At 41.9% G+C, this 13,611-nt stretch overlaps 1 protein-coding gene across 2 annotated transcripts in view; it reads left to right on the top strand.

The window, feature by feature from the left end:
- The first annotated feature begins 341 nt into the window (after positions 1-341).
- The window catches only part of CPNE4 (copine 4), a 433,633-nt gene continuing 420,363 nt past the window's right edge, over positions 342-13,611 (top strand). The window contains exons 1-2 of one of the 2 annotated variants that reach the window (XM_045538714.1): positions 342-425; positions 2,215-2,368. In XM_045538714.1, the coding sequence (XP_045394670.1) occupies positions 2,316-2,368 (53 nt within the window). In that variant the 5' untranslated portion in view covers positions 342-425; positions 2,215-2,315. Of the gene's footprint in view, positions 426-2,164; positions 2,369-13,611 lie in introns of those variants that run through there. The other variant, XM_045538722.1, reaches the window with a different exon arrangement.

Below are 13,611 nucleotides of genomic sequence, written 5' to 3'. Positions count from 1 at the left end.
TAATTTCTCTGAGCCCCTGTTATCTGTAAAGAAAGGAAGATATGAATACTTACCTCATTGAATTGCCATGAGAATTAAATATGATGATGTTGTCAAATCATTCAGTTAAGTTTCTAGCACATGGTACAGGACCAAATATTATTTTACTTTTATCTCCATACCCACCAACTTCTTTTCCAGGAAAATGCAAAGCTATTTTTCAGCCAAACTATAAAATAGGGGATAGTCATTTGGGCATCATTAATGCCCATCTACCTCTCTTTGGGCCATTTGACATTTTGAAATGAAAGATTAATAATTATCACTTTGTGGTATATATATTATTTTGTTTCTTTTAACCAGAATCTTGTCCTCAACTATAACCAAAGTAAAGGGAACTGGAAAGATAGTTGTTTATACAAAACCATTAATAGAAAGTTGTTCAGGTAAGTTTCTGAGGGTACATCAGTTAAAAATAATATTTGGCTGTTAGAAATGAAAAGCTCAAAATAGTGGCTTGAATCAACTGAAGGTTTTATTTTTCTCATAATAAAACCGACAATAATGTGGTTGCCTTTATGATATCAAAGACCCAGGTCCTTTCTATCTTTCTGCTTAGCCTGCCTTGGCAAATGCTTGCTGCTTCATGATCACGTGATGGCTGACCCACCTTACCCTTCAGGCAGAAAGAAGGGCAGAGATAAAGGGATAAAGCTACATTCCAGCTGAGTCAGTATCTCTTTCCCTTTTAAGACGTTCATGGTAACTTCCCTGTAACTTCCACTGGCTCCTGAATGGCCAGACCAGAGCTGTACAACAGAACTTTCTGCAATGATGGAAATATTCCTTATCTGAACTATCCAAGATGCTAGCTACTGGCCACTTATTTAGCATGTAAAACGTGGCTAATGGAACTGAGAAAATGAACTTTTAATTTTAATAAGTTTAAATTTATTTAGATACATGCATCTATTTTGTGGCTACCATCTTGAACTGTGCAGGGCTAGTTAGTCACATGACTACCTCATCTGCAAGAAAGGCTGGAAAACGTAGGTTTGCAGCTGAGCACATTCCTACCTCCTACAAAACTGTGGTTTTCTTATTAAGGAAAACAAAGAAAAATGAATATATGCTGGGCAAATGGCAGTCTCTGCAATAGAGGGATAGCTGCACACTAACATTCCTTAAGCCCAGAGGAATGGCGTTCTAATGGGTTTATCACAGCATGAGAAATGGTTTGTCTGAGAAGATATTAAGTAGCTGAAAAGCAGAATCTTGAAGCTGGAGTTCAATTCAAATACTTTCTTTTTACAATGAGGAAATTGACGCTCAGAGGGATGACTAAGAGGCCTTATTAATAGATAAACGGGATTATCTGCTGTGAAATAATATAGAGCTGGTTTAATGGTCTTTATAATATCACTCATGGTAAAATGTAAAATCTCAGAAAGAAAATGCCCTGTGCCTATGGTTTTTGAAATACAGGAAAGAAAAGCTAGAGAGATTTTGATGCCACCTATTGGTAGACGAAAGTATAAGGTGTCCTTTCATAGCATAGCTTGTTACTTCGTGGTAGAGGCACCACAGCTTATGCAGGGTTCCCATATAAAAGAATGACAGTGGAAGATATAGTCCCAGCAGCAGCTTGAAACATGTGTATTCGTTCTCCTTTGACTCTTAGCATCTCACATATGATTGCTTAGAGTGTTCCTCTCTGTTTTCCAGTAGTACAACCTACCTCAGGTATATACAGAAACTCCAGAGGAAGACATATTACTCAATTCTCATAAGCACCTGAAATAGAAAAAAAGAACAAAATTTGTGAGCTATAAATAACCCTGGGGTGAGATTCAAAGTTCTTATGTGATCCACAGTCTCAAAAATAAATCCTGTTATTTACAGCAGTCCTCTAGTTGAGTAGGTATCCATCCTACAGCTCAAAAGAAAAAAAAAAAAAAAAACCAGAAATTCAATTTCAAAACAAAATGCTCACCCTGACTCATTCAGGGAAGGATCCAAGGTTTTTGATGCAGGGCACTGACTCTCGCCTGTTGTTCTCCTTCATCATCTGCTACCCTTAAAAAATGGTATCAACTGCATTGGTAAGAATCCACATTTCTTTCCTTTTGTTCCTTGGCTCCATTCCAGCATTTCACTCGTCACAGAGATGGGTGAGATGCCTTTCATATTGGCATAAGACACCAAACGGATGCCTCCCCTTATGTTATCAAACAGAGACTCGGCGAGTGAATCTACCCAGAGCTGGAGCTTCCTTTGCAGCATAGGAACACCAGTGCCATCGTTCCTCTGGGGCTTGGCTTTAGATAATTTTGATCATGACTGTAGAACCCAGCAGCTCAGAATCCATGAAAAGGAGAGTTGGGAGGAGGTAAGTGGTACAGACAAGGAAATTTTGATGTTAAAATTGTTGAGGGGACTCTGACTGGTGGGCAACTTGCTGTGGGGGCAGGGATTGAAAACATAGTTTACTAGCTGGTTATAATCTTCATTTATACAGATGAGCTGCTGATTTCATATGAAGGGTGGGAGTAAATTCTGCTTTATGTGCCTTGCAAAGAGCCTCTTTGAATTTACCTTCAGTGTCATGCCTTGAGAAAAAAAATTCCAAGTTTCTGGCATAAAGCTGCACATATGTTCTGCATACTGGCATGCAGGCAACTGTTTGTTTCTAATTAGGGAGCTGAAGCCTGCTGACAGAGGAAACCATATTTGTCATAAGTTGTAGCATTGTGTTTAGTTTGTGTGTCTATATTTTTAACATGGAGGGCCACAGGTAACAGTACTGGTATTTCCTCTCCCCTGCCCCATGACTTCTGCTCTATGGTCCATGTATTAATCGTTTCTTAGTTTCCCCTTCAGAGCCTGCTTCAATTAACACTCCTTGTTCTCCCATTAACTAATTGTGTTCCTTGCTCTGGTAATTGCAACCTCCCAAACCCTAGGTTTTTTGTAGATGCAGTAAAACTTACTTAGGTAGGTTGTTGTAAAAATTAAATGGGATGGTAAATAGAGTGCCTAACAGATTGCCTGAAAATAGTACATCCTCAGGACATCTTAATTCCTTTTCTCTCACCTATAAAATAAGAGGCTTATGTTAAATGATCCCTAAGATATTTAAATTATTATTAGTTTAACAAATGTTTATTGACTACCTGCTAAGTGACAGATACCTTTCTAGGCATTGGGATTATAATCATGAACAAGACAACAAAACAGGAATATCATCTACCTTCCTGAAACTTCAATTTTAGAGAGCACAATCAACATGCAGGCAAATGCATAATGACTTTTCTCTTTTTTTCCTCCTTTATCTTTGCAAGCTCAATCCAACTCAAGCCTTAAGTATATCTCTGAGACTACTTCTTAATAAAACCTGGAAGAGATATTTTTTGACTTAATATTTTCATATTTAGTAAATATGTGCTGGTTTTGCCTGCCCTGCATCCATCCCCCCTTTCCTGGTAGGAGGACCCTGAATATCCTTTGGAGAACCATCCCTGGTCTCACTCTCAGAGTGTGTGGATCAGGAGGGGTTCCATCCTGGCTCCAGGAGTGCTGAGGAGCAGGTTTTATGCTCCCAGACACTCTGGAAGGAGTGGCCCATTGGTGTAATCCCATATGCCAAGACCACAATGATTGGCTAGTGCATAACCACATGATGCAAGTTTTGCCAATCAAAGCAAATCCAAGGACTTCTGTGGGAGTTTCAGTGTATAGGCAAACTCCCTCAGATCCTTTCTAGGGTCTCTGTATACTGTTGTTCTATTTCAGAACGGCTTGAGAGGTGACTGGAGGGAAGAAAAATATTATTTTTATTTTTTCTAAGGGTTGTTTCTCTGCTTCCCAAAGATCTTCCTTCCTAATAGCTTCTACAGAACTGTTAATGGGGCTCCTGCTCATTATACTATTATTTCTCCTTTTTTGGCCTTTGAAATTGGGAACTCTGCAGTTGGTGAAAAGCTTTTGGCTGATAACCCCTCACCCTGAAGCGAGGACTTGTCAAACAGTGTCTTAGCAGGGTGGGAAGGAAAACCCTCCCTTCTCCCTGGATCCTTGTTTGTATTAGATTATAACACCGTTTATGCCATCTCAGTGTCATAAAAAGGCTTTTATGCACTTTATGGATTCTGAAGTCCAATTTGTGAGTCTGACAATACCTCTGTGCTGAGATAATTTAGTTGTCTACTTTACCTATGGTAGTAGAAACAATCAGAAACAATGCACACTATGTCCCTTCATTGTTCATTTGTCTGAATTTCAATAAGTTTGGAATAGGAAAGTCATTCTGTCTTTCGGAAGTGGTTTATAACACGTGGCAGTAGTTACCCCTTACATAAGACGGCATGTTTATGTCGATTTTTAAACATAAGCACTCTCTAAGCATTTCCTTATCTTATTTGGGAGGTGGATATACTCAGGAAGACATTATGAGATAAAGAACAGACTCTTTGTCTGTTCATTTACTCATGCATTTATTTACTAAAAAAAATAAATTAAAAAAATTACCGGGCTCCTGCCATGTACCAGGCACTGTTGCAGACACTGAGGATACAGAACTTAGCAATACTTTCACCGTTTCTGGTGACAGTAACGAATTCATCCAGGAAGTTTTCTTGAATGTGTGCAAAAAAAAAAAAAAAAAAGTATAAATCCCATTCTCCCCACCCCCGATATTACTACTGTACCCTGGAGTGGGGATGGGGACCAAGCGCTTGGAGAACTGAATCGAGCGTCCCCAGGAGTGCGGCGTGAGCAGCAAAGGCGAGCAGGCAGCCGGGACCGTGGGCGCGGCGGGACGGTGGCGAGCGGCGGCGCCGAGCGCGGGGCGGGGCGCGGACTCGCGTTCCCGGCGATGCTCGGAGCCGCCGGCTCCCCCGAGGGGGCGCTCGCGCGGAGGTTTCTGAACTAGTCTCTGGCCGGTTGCTGGGCGCACGGTTTCGTCAGAAGGTGGAAACCTCTCAGTGAGAAGCTGCCATCTCCCCGCCGCCCGCTCTTGTCCGCTTCTCCGCCTTCCTCCTTTCCTCCCTCCCGCTCTGCTCTCCACTCCCTCTTTCCCCAGCGCCCTTCTCTTCGCTCTCTGAGTTAGCTGGCAGCCGACCTGCCATCCCCAACGTTTCCACTCTTCCCCCACCCTCTCGCCAAGAATGGAGCCAGGGTTTCCGGAGGGACCAAACTCTGCTCCCAGCATCTTCGCCGTCCCCTGTTGCTAAACTGGCCTCAGAGGACGAGGTGGGAGGGCAGCCCGACCACCCCCCGCCCTTACACCGCCACACAACTGCACCACCGACCACCTTCACTCCAGAGCCGCATTTTGCATCCTGGGGGCGGGACAGACCTCGTCCCGGGCTGAATTCTCTTTCTACTCTTCTCTTCGAGCTTGGCGCACCAGGTAAGTAAATGCTAACTCTGTATCCCTGTGTTCTTGGGGCGCTGTGATTGCAAAGTCTGTCGGGGCTGCTGCGTAGCAAGACCAACTTTTGAGATGCACGGGTTTTCGCTCGCATTTGCCTGTTTATCATTGCTGCTGTTGTCTCAAGAAGCAGCTGCGAGCCTTGTCTTCAATCTAAAGGAACTTTCATCCCATACATCTCGCCTTCGGACCTCAGCCCAACTCGCCCAGGTGGGGGGTGGAGACTAGGGTGGGGAGGAAGACCGCGGAAGGGGACCGCAGCGTGTCGGCTGAGGGACAGGTCGGGGAAGCCCTGAAGCGGGGGTGGGGTGGGGTTACTGTTTTAGCAATAGGGGAGGGGGAGGGGAAAAGAGTCCTTGCCGAAGTTGTAGCTTTCTCTCTGACAGCGAGAAAGCTGTGGGACATTGTAGTGGTATCCGATGGCTTGACTAGCTGTGGTTGGATTCAGCCTTTCAACCTTCTGTCCCACCCTCCTTACAGTGAGGTTCCAGTGATACTTAGTTGCGTCCAGGGCTCTCTGGCTTAAAACTAATCAATAGGCTTGCAAGTGCCTTGATTCAGTTGAGTCCCTCGGCGCTTCTTCCTCTGTTAAATAAAGCAGCCAGAGGGAAAGGGGCACGGAGGGGGCGCCGGGACTGGAGGGGTCGCTGAAGCCAAGCCGCAGCTGATGAAAGAGCACCGACGCGCAAGGATTGCTAGGACTGAATCGAGGGGAGGCAATTAGGAGGTGGCCCATGCCAAGTCAAGCGAGTGTTGATTACCATTCGGTGGGGAGCAGGCTGACCCTGATGAATACTCTTAGAAAAATGCAGTCCTCCTTCCTCTTGAAGTAGGTGGGCGTTAAGCCTCCATTTCCCATTCTACCGTCCAGATCTGACCACGCCCCCGGGTGGCCATGCAGGACTGGCTTCCCGTCCCAGAACTTGCCAGGCTCCAGGAAAAATCACAGGCTGCAGAGATGATGCCCGGGGCACGAACTTATGAAGGGCTTAACGCGTGGATTTGGGAGGTGCAGGGAGGGAAGATGAGTAGTAGGGGTGGGCTGGGGAAGGGAGAGTGCCCTGGGAAAAGTTTGCAAGAGAAATATGAGAGAACCGTCCCGCTCCGTTTCCGTAGGGTCTCAGTGCCTTTTGGAAAGAGGTACCTCAGCACCTTTACACTCTGTGTTCCAAACTGTGTAAAACCAACTGTTCATCCTCTTGCTGCTTTGCCAGGGATTTTAAAAGCACTATTCTGGTTTTCCTTGGCTCAATTGGTTTTCTGTTTCCTGAACAGCACTTTTGAGCTGTCCAAGGTACTTTAACATGTTCTCCTTAAACTGAATCTAAACCCTGCTCTTACTTAAAAAAAAAAGGAAGGAAAAGAAAAAGGAAAGCAAAACCGAAAACAAACTCAGAACGACTTTAAGTTCAAATAAAGTATTCTTTTCTCCCCACTCCTCTCGTCTACTCCTTTTTTAATAATTTCTATTCTCAGAGGTGTTTGTGTTTTATTTTTTGCTGTATATCAAAACAAACTAAAAAAAAAAAAACAAACAAAATAAGAGTCCCCAAACTGTCCTAGAACATACGTGTTTTGAATTTATGCCAATGTTTTGTAGTTAGTATACACTGGTTAAACCGCTTGGCATGTCCTTCCAAAAGTTAGGGCCAAGCCAGGGCACATATCTTTATTTTATTTGATGCCCTTCAAGTTTAGGGAAGTCTCATTTCTTTTTATTAACCAGAAGATAAGACAGAGCTCAGCATGCCTGTGACTGTGATTAGGTAACTTCTGATATTTTCATTTCCCTTTACTGAGCTGCTGCTTCTAGGCTGAACTCGTTTTTTATTTGCCTGCCCATTTTTAAAGAGAGAGGGACAAAGTCACCCTAGCAGATCAGGGCTCTGAGCTCAGAGTAGGACAAAGGTTCTTACACGTTGAGGGGTGGATAAAAATAGAGGGAAGGTCGGAAAATGCAGCTAAGACACGTGTGTTAATAATTCACACTAATAAAGGCCAAAATTTTCTCATTTATCTCTGAAGGGAAGATTCTGATGGTTTCACAGGATGAAATTCAAACCACATCAGAACTAGGTGATTCCCTGTGAGTGTTACATAAAAGGATATATTGGTCCATAGCGGCAGTGGATGTTTTGAATGGCTGGGTGAGAAGAGCTTGCCTGTAATGGAACCAAAGGTTTACTTACGTGCTATCATGTGAAAACTCCAATGGCCATCAAACCTATGCCTTTCCTGTGAGTGGTCAGCCTCATTTTTATTCTTTCAGACACAGGCCCAGCATATTTGAGTGACAGCAGGCAGGCACAGAGGCGGTATAGTGAGTTTCCCAGCATTAGGTAACCACTTTACTAGAATTTCTAAATATTTCTTTAAAAATAATTGCTCTAAGGTTTGTGAGTTGTTTCTTGATTGTAAAAAAAGACTTTCAAAGACTTCCTGTTTATCTCCAGGTCTCTAGTAGCAACATGGTATTTTGCTTGTATTACTGGTTTGTCTTGAGGGGACTCTGCTTTTAGAGGTTTTATTTAAAAGGTCTTTGTTCTAAAGTATTTCTTGATCTGCATGTAGATTTCTGATTAAAACTACCTCATATCAGTTAGTAGGAAGCAAAGATATTATCTGTTTACAGAGAAATTTTATATAGCATTCCAAAAAAATAGAAGAAAGCTTTGATTCTTTTCATCATCAGATGGGATTTGAGTCCATTATCACCACTGAAAGCATTAAGCTTATACTGACTATAAGAAATAATCACAGAGGAAAAAAATGTGTTCATGGTGGAATCTTTATTCTCATCTGCATTTGAATCTTTTCGAACTCAACTGACTGCATCGATAAGGTTTGCATCATTCCTTCCTCTGTCTTCACTTTGAAAACTCCCTGAAATATAGCATCCTAGACCATCATGGCCACTTTTATCCACATAAACAAAGAATTTTTCCATTTAGAGGTAACATGTTGGAAGTAAGCAGTCAACGTTGTGTGTAATCAATGCCCTACACTTTCAGAGGAGTCTGAATCCAGAACAAAGAAAGAGAAGAGTACTCTGATGATATCAAACTGGCTGACTGAGTACAAATCTCTATACTAGTTGGGAAAAACACTTCTCATGAATCTTTGCATTTTTTAATCAGAGAGGTGACAAGTAGATCTGTATTCCATGTGTTTTGAAAGGAAAAGGGCTAAATTTGTTTTCTATATTTGTTCTCTCCATTTTTGTCTTGTTAATATTTTAAAACAAAGCAAAAACTCCTGTGGATCCATGCAGTAACCCAAAGTCGTATTTCCTTGGCAACAGTAGCCAGTTCACTGGAGTTACGAAATATCAGGACAGAAAATTTTAAATGCATTCAAAATAAAATGTCACATGGTTCAAGACCATTCTTTCGTGCATTAAAACTGACCTCCCAGCATATAATAATAGAAGTGCCTTTCTCCTGATTGAATGTAGATGGTAAAGAACAGTGTACATATTTTAATTCTTTTTAGCATGTCCTCCAAAATCTTACAATGCTTTCCTTTGAGGGAAGCATGTTATGAAAATAATTTAGGTTGGGGTTACAAACCCATTCTTTAGGTGAGGTATCTATGTGAAGGTTGATATAAGTCCAAAATTGAGCTCAATAAGTGGGTCAGGTAAGATGCATTATGTTTTTCTATGCTATTTGAAATAGACAGTCTATAGTAAGGCTTTAATTAGCATTAAACTCAATCAGTGAATATCTGCTAAAACTTATGACTGCTTAATAAAAACATAGTAGTACCTACATATCCTTTCAGTCTTTTTCGTACTAGAAATCTTAGTTATGTGAGAGCTTTCTGTTTGCTCTATGAACTAGTAAATATATATGATATATAGTATATATTTTTTCCCTAAATTGGCACATTCTGGGAAGCCCTTTATTTGTCTGCTGAGTTCTTTGGGAAGCCTCTTGAGAACCACTAGCTTTTAGCTCAGTAAATATTGAAGGCCTAAAGGCAAGTCTTGAACAGAAGAAAACGATAAGGATGCCTTCTTTGGGAAGGTTTATTCTAGTCTGATGACTTTAGTACACTCCACAGGGTGGGGGAGCCCATTGAAGCTGGTCTGCGAGGGGCTCCTCTCCAAACTGTAAACAGCAACTTTATCACTTTGAATCTATGGCTCTTGGAACTGCAAGAGACCTTGAGGATAATCTATTGATTCTAACTATTTTAATTTGACAGATATGGAAACTAAAACTCTCAGAGAGATGACTTGCTCAAAATCGGAAGACTCCTTCAATAACCCTCTTGATCACTCCTGTCATAAAGATACTCAAGTTCCCTGGGTATAATAACTGTAGTGGCGCCAACCTCTGGTGCCATGTGTAGCAATAATCTTTATTAGTATGAGTTGGAGATGATGGGGGGAGTCGGCTCCCACCTCCATTGGAGTGTTTGGAGGAACAGGCTTGGGACTTATTACATTGCTTTCTCTTGGAGCCAATGCAATATTTACCCAATAGATGTGATTAAATTTGTACAAAGTCATTGTCTGCAGCCATCTCTGTTAATGTGCATGTTCTGTGAAGAATTGCCCATGCATAGTCTTAGCTTCCTATTTTAAATGTCACTATTGAGTCAATAAACAAAGAAATTTTATGAGTGTTTACAGTTCCAGGAACACACAAGGGAATCCTTTATTCTGTTTTAAATTAAAGCTCCATTTAAAAATGACAGACTTTCCTAAATGTTGCTTTTACATCTCTGGCTCAGAATATAGTACTTCTAACTTCATTTTTCTTATTACTTAGAATACTAGAGAAATTTCTCCCTGGAAACATCAGGGGAAAGAGGAAAATACAGTATTTCAGGTTAACCCTAGAATCCTTCGGTTTAAGATGTATTATCGACCGAAAGAACTTCCTTATCTGAGAGATCTCAGACCTCTGTAGGGCAATTTGTTTTGCCTAGAGGGAGAAGAGGAACCAAATTAGGCCGGCAGGGGTCCAAGGCGGGGCAAGCCCGAGGGTGAGTCTGGGAGGACTGGCCGGAGAGAGTTGGCGTTAGAACGGATAGCCGCTAGAGGGCGCCGGAGCACCGACGGAGCCCACCTCCGGGGCCCGAGAGCCGGGCTTGCAGGCTAAAGGATGGGGCTTGTGGAACCCCAGAAACTGATCGCCCAGGTGCGAGGTATTTGGTTTTCTCAGAGGGGTCTGACTGCCCTTTGTTTGTTTACGCTTAGGTCTGCTATCAGAACTCTTATCCGGAAAGACCTGGTTGGAATCTTGGGCGTGTAGTTTTCAAGCTCCAGGCCTTTGGGGGAATCACTTTACCTGAGTGTCAGCATCTGGAAAATGGGCCGATGCTGGCTGTGGACGTGGAGTGTTTAAAGGTGTCCGGCGTTTTAATGGGCTGGCAAGTGCTGGTTCCCGTGTCCTTTCTCTCGGGAGCGCTCCCAAACCTTCATCCTTTCCTTTCTATCTGGGTCTCGTCCCCGTCTCCTCACCCCTTTGCCCCCCGGCAGAAGGGTCTCATTTATCCATCTGTCGAATAGTAATTGGTCATGGTGTTTATGCCAAAAAGCTATGTTAGGCACTGGGGATAAATGTGAAGTTCTTATCCTTGAAGTCACAGATTTGAGGGGCAGACAGGCTCGTGGGAAAAAAAACATTAAAAGCCGCGGTCGTAGGAGGAGAGAGATGAACGAATGATGCAGGGTACGAGATAAAGGAGCCATTTGCTTTGTCTTTAAGAACCTGATATGCGCACAGATGGAGGTAACATTCATCGGGCAGGTGGGGGGAGGCGGGGTGGATAAATCCACACCCAATGCGTGTGGTGCGCGCTGCCTGGGGGCCGGGCGCGCTTGGATGCTAGCTCTGACTCGGGCGGTGCAAAGGCCGTACATGTAACCTAAATGCTCGTACCGCCATCAATATTCTAAAACAAAAAATAAATAAATAAATAAATAAAAATGCATTGATTAACTCAATGCATTGATAAAAAAAAAAAAGTGGTCCTTTACAAGTCGTGTTGCACTCAGCTATTTTTTCATCTTCCTGTATTTCAAGGAACCAGGTAATTCTGAGGAAGAAGGAGGTGGGGTGGCATGTCATTCAGCAGGCACTTTGGTTTATGTATTTTTTAACAGTGCTAATAAAGATTCTTACATCAACTTGTACCATTTCCCTTTATGTATTAATTGTATCAATATCATAATAAGATCAATGCCCAAATAATTGGCTTAATCCATTTAAACGGGAAAATGATTTTGAAGGGACTGTAATAGAAATACAATAACCACCACCAAGAACCCTTACCGCTAAACGATGGGTCTGAAACAAACTAAATAAGAATTCTGTTTTTAAAATATTGAAAGGTGTATTTAATAGAAATATCAATAAAAGTGAAAAATAATAAGGGTGGTAGAGTGGCCAAAAGCAATGCTTTGTCATTATCATTAAAATGACCCCAAAGAGCTTTTTAATTCATGAGTAGACACTGAAGTTGCAGGATACCTGATTTGGAACAGTTGATTCAACGGACAACTTAGAGACAGCAATTCCAGTGAGAAAATGGAAAAGGAAAGGATGTTTGTGCTGACGTTGTACCGATGTGAAACCAGGGACGGGCACCTTGGATCATGAGTGTTAATGTTACCTCGCCAGGCAGACGGCAGAGCTCCTGAGAAACCGTGGTCTCTTTTGCTTGGTGCCCTTTAAATTCTATACTTGATTGATTGTAAATCATATTTGAGGAAAGGAATGATAAGAGGAAAAAGGTGGAAATAGTTGATTTGTGGGGACAGCTAATAACACTCCTCATAGCTCCTGGCCTGATTTAATTTTAAAGAGACAGGAAAGTAAACGCTTCTTATGGAAACAAAGAATGTGAGAGTTGGGCAATCCCATAAAATTAGGCACGCCCCTCCCATTTGCTACGTGAGGAAACAGAGGCGCAGCGAGCTAGCTGGTGGTCGAGTTATGGCAAGGATAGAGGCTTCCTCAGTCCTGGTCCTATGTTCTTCTCTGGCCCATGCCTCACCTCTCTCTCCTCTCCACTATGTGCCTCATGAGGGCAGGACTATCTCTGTTTTGTTCACAGGTGAACCCAAAACAGTACCTAGTAATTACCCAGAAAATTTTGGTTGATTGAATGAACTAGGCTATTTCTTTCTTTCTTACTCTTAGTCAGGAAATATGCCAAGAAATCACTGGGTTGTGATGCAGTTTGCTTTGAAAGTAAACATACTTGGGTCCACCACTCAATCAATGGCTGTTTGGCTTTGATCAAATTACTGAACTTCTCTGTGCCTTATTTCCTCATTTGTAAAAATGAGGATAAAACTATGTAAGATATTAGTAGAAGAGGACTTGACCTACCATAGGTGTGCACTAAGTGTTGGTTTTTCTTACTTCCCCACCCCTGTTCTTTGTTCTTCCTGAAAATATTTAAAGGAGCATATAGTACTTTTTAAAAAGTAACTTTAATTTATTTCAGATAATACACAGGTATCTTGCAGAAAAAATAAAATTGTTTAATTATATAAGCATAAACACATAGCTAATGTGCATATTCACTAAATGTGCATATTTTGTGGGTTAGATGTTATTAGGCCCATTTTTTAAATAAATTTAGTTGACGTCAAAGCACTAGCAACTGGGGAGGAGGAAGAGCCAAATCTAAGGAGCCCCCACCCCAATTCCAAGACCAGGGCACTGTTCTCAAATTCATGCTTCATATGATCTTTGTTTCTTAGATTCAGATCCTCTAAGTTGAAGTTCATTTCTTTTTTCATACCCTCTCATGGCCTGGCTGTGTTCTGGCACCTGCAATGTAACACGGGTATATGTGGATGTGCCCACTGCCCTCGCAGTTACAAGCTCTTCTGAGTAGCAGCTGTATGTGGCTCATCTTGATATGACTCCAGAAACCCTAGATACTTTCGGTATGTAGGATAATCCCTCTGTCATCTGTGTGCATGTCCATTCCCTTAGCAAATATCCTGCATCCAGGCCAAGCAAGCATTTAACTTACTCAAAATCTACTCTATACCCTTTCTCATTTGTTAAAAATGCTCTTAATATATTTTGATTGTTTACTACATGTCATATAATCTAAATTAATGTGTGAAGTTGTGTAGATATATTACTGCACACAGTTGTATCAATATCTGTAATACAATATATGTTGTACTTGAAAAATTTATGGGTTTTTTTTCAAGGATGATTTTG

Source organism: Lemur catta, chromosome 1, assembly GCF_020740605.2.
Source record: "Lemur catta isolate mLemCat1 chromosome 1, mLemCat1.pri, whole genome shotgun sequence".
Classification (NCBI taxonomy): Eukaryota; Metazoa; Chordata; class Mammalia; order Primates; family Lemuridae; genus Lemur; species Lemur catta.
Note: the sequence above shows the minus strand (reverse complement) of the source record. Positions and strands in the feature narration are given on the sequence as shown.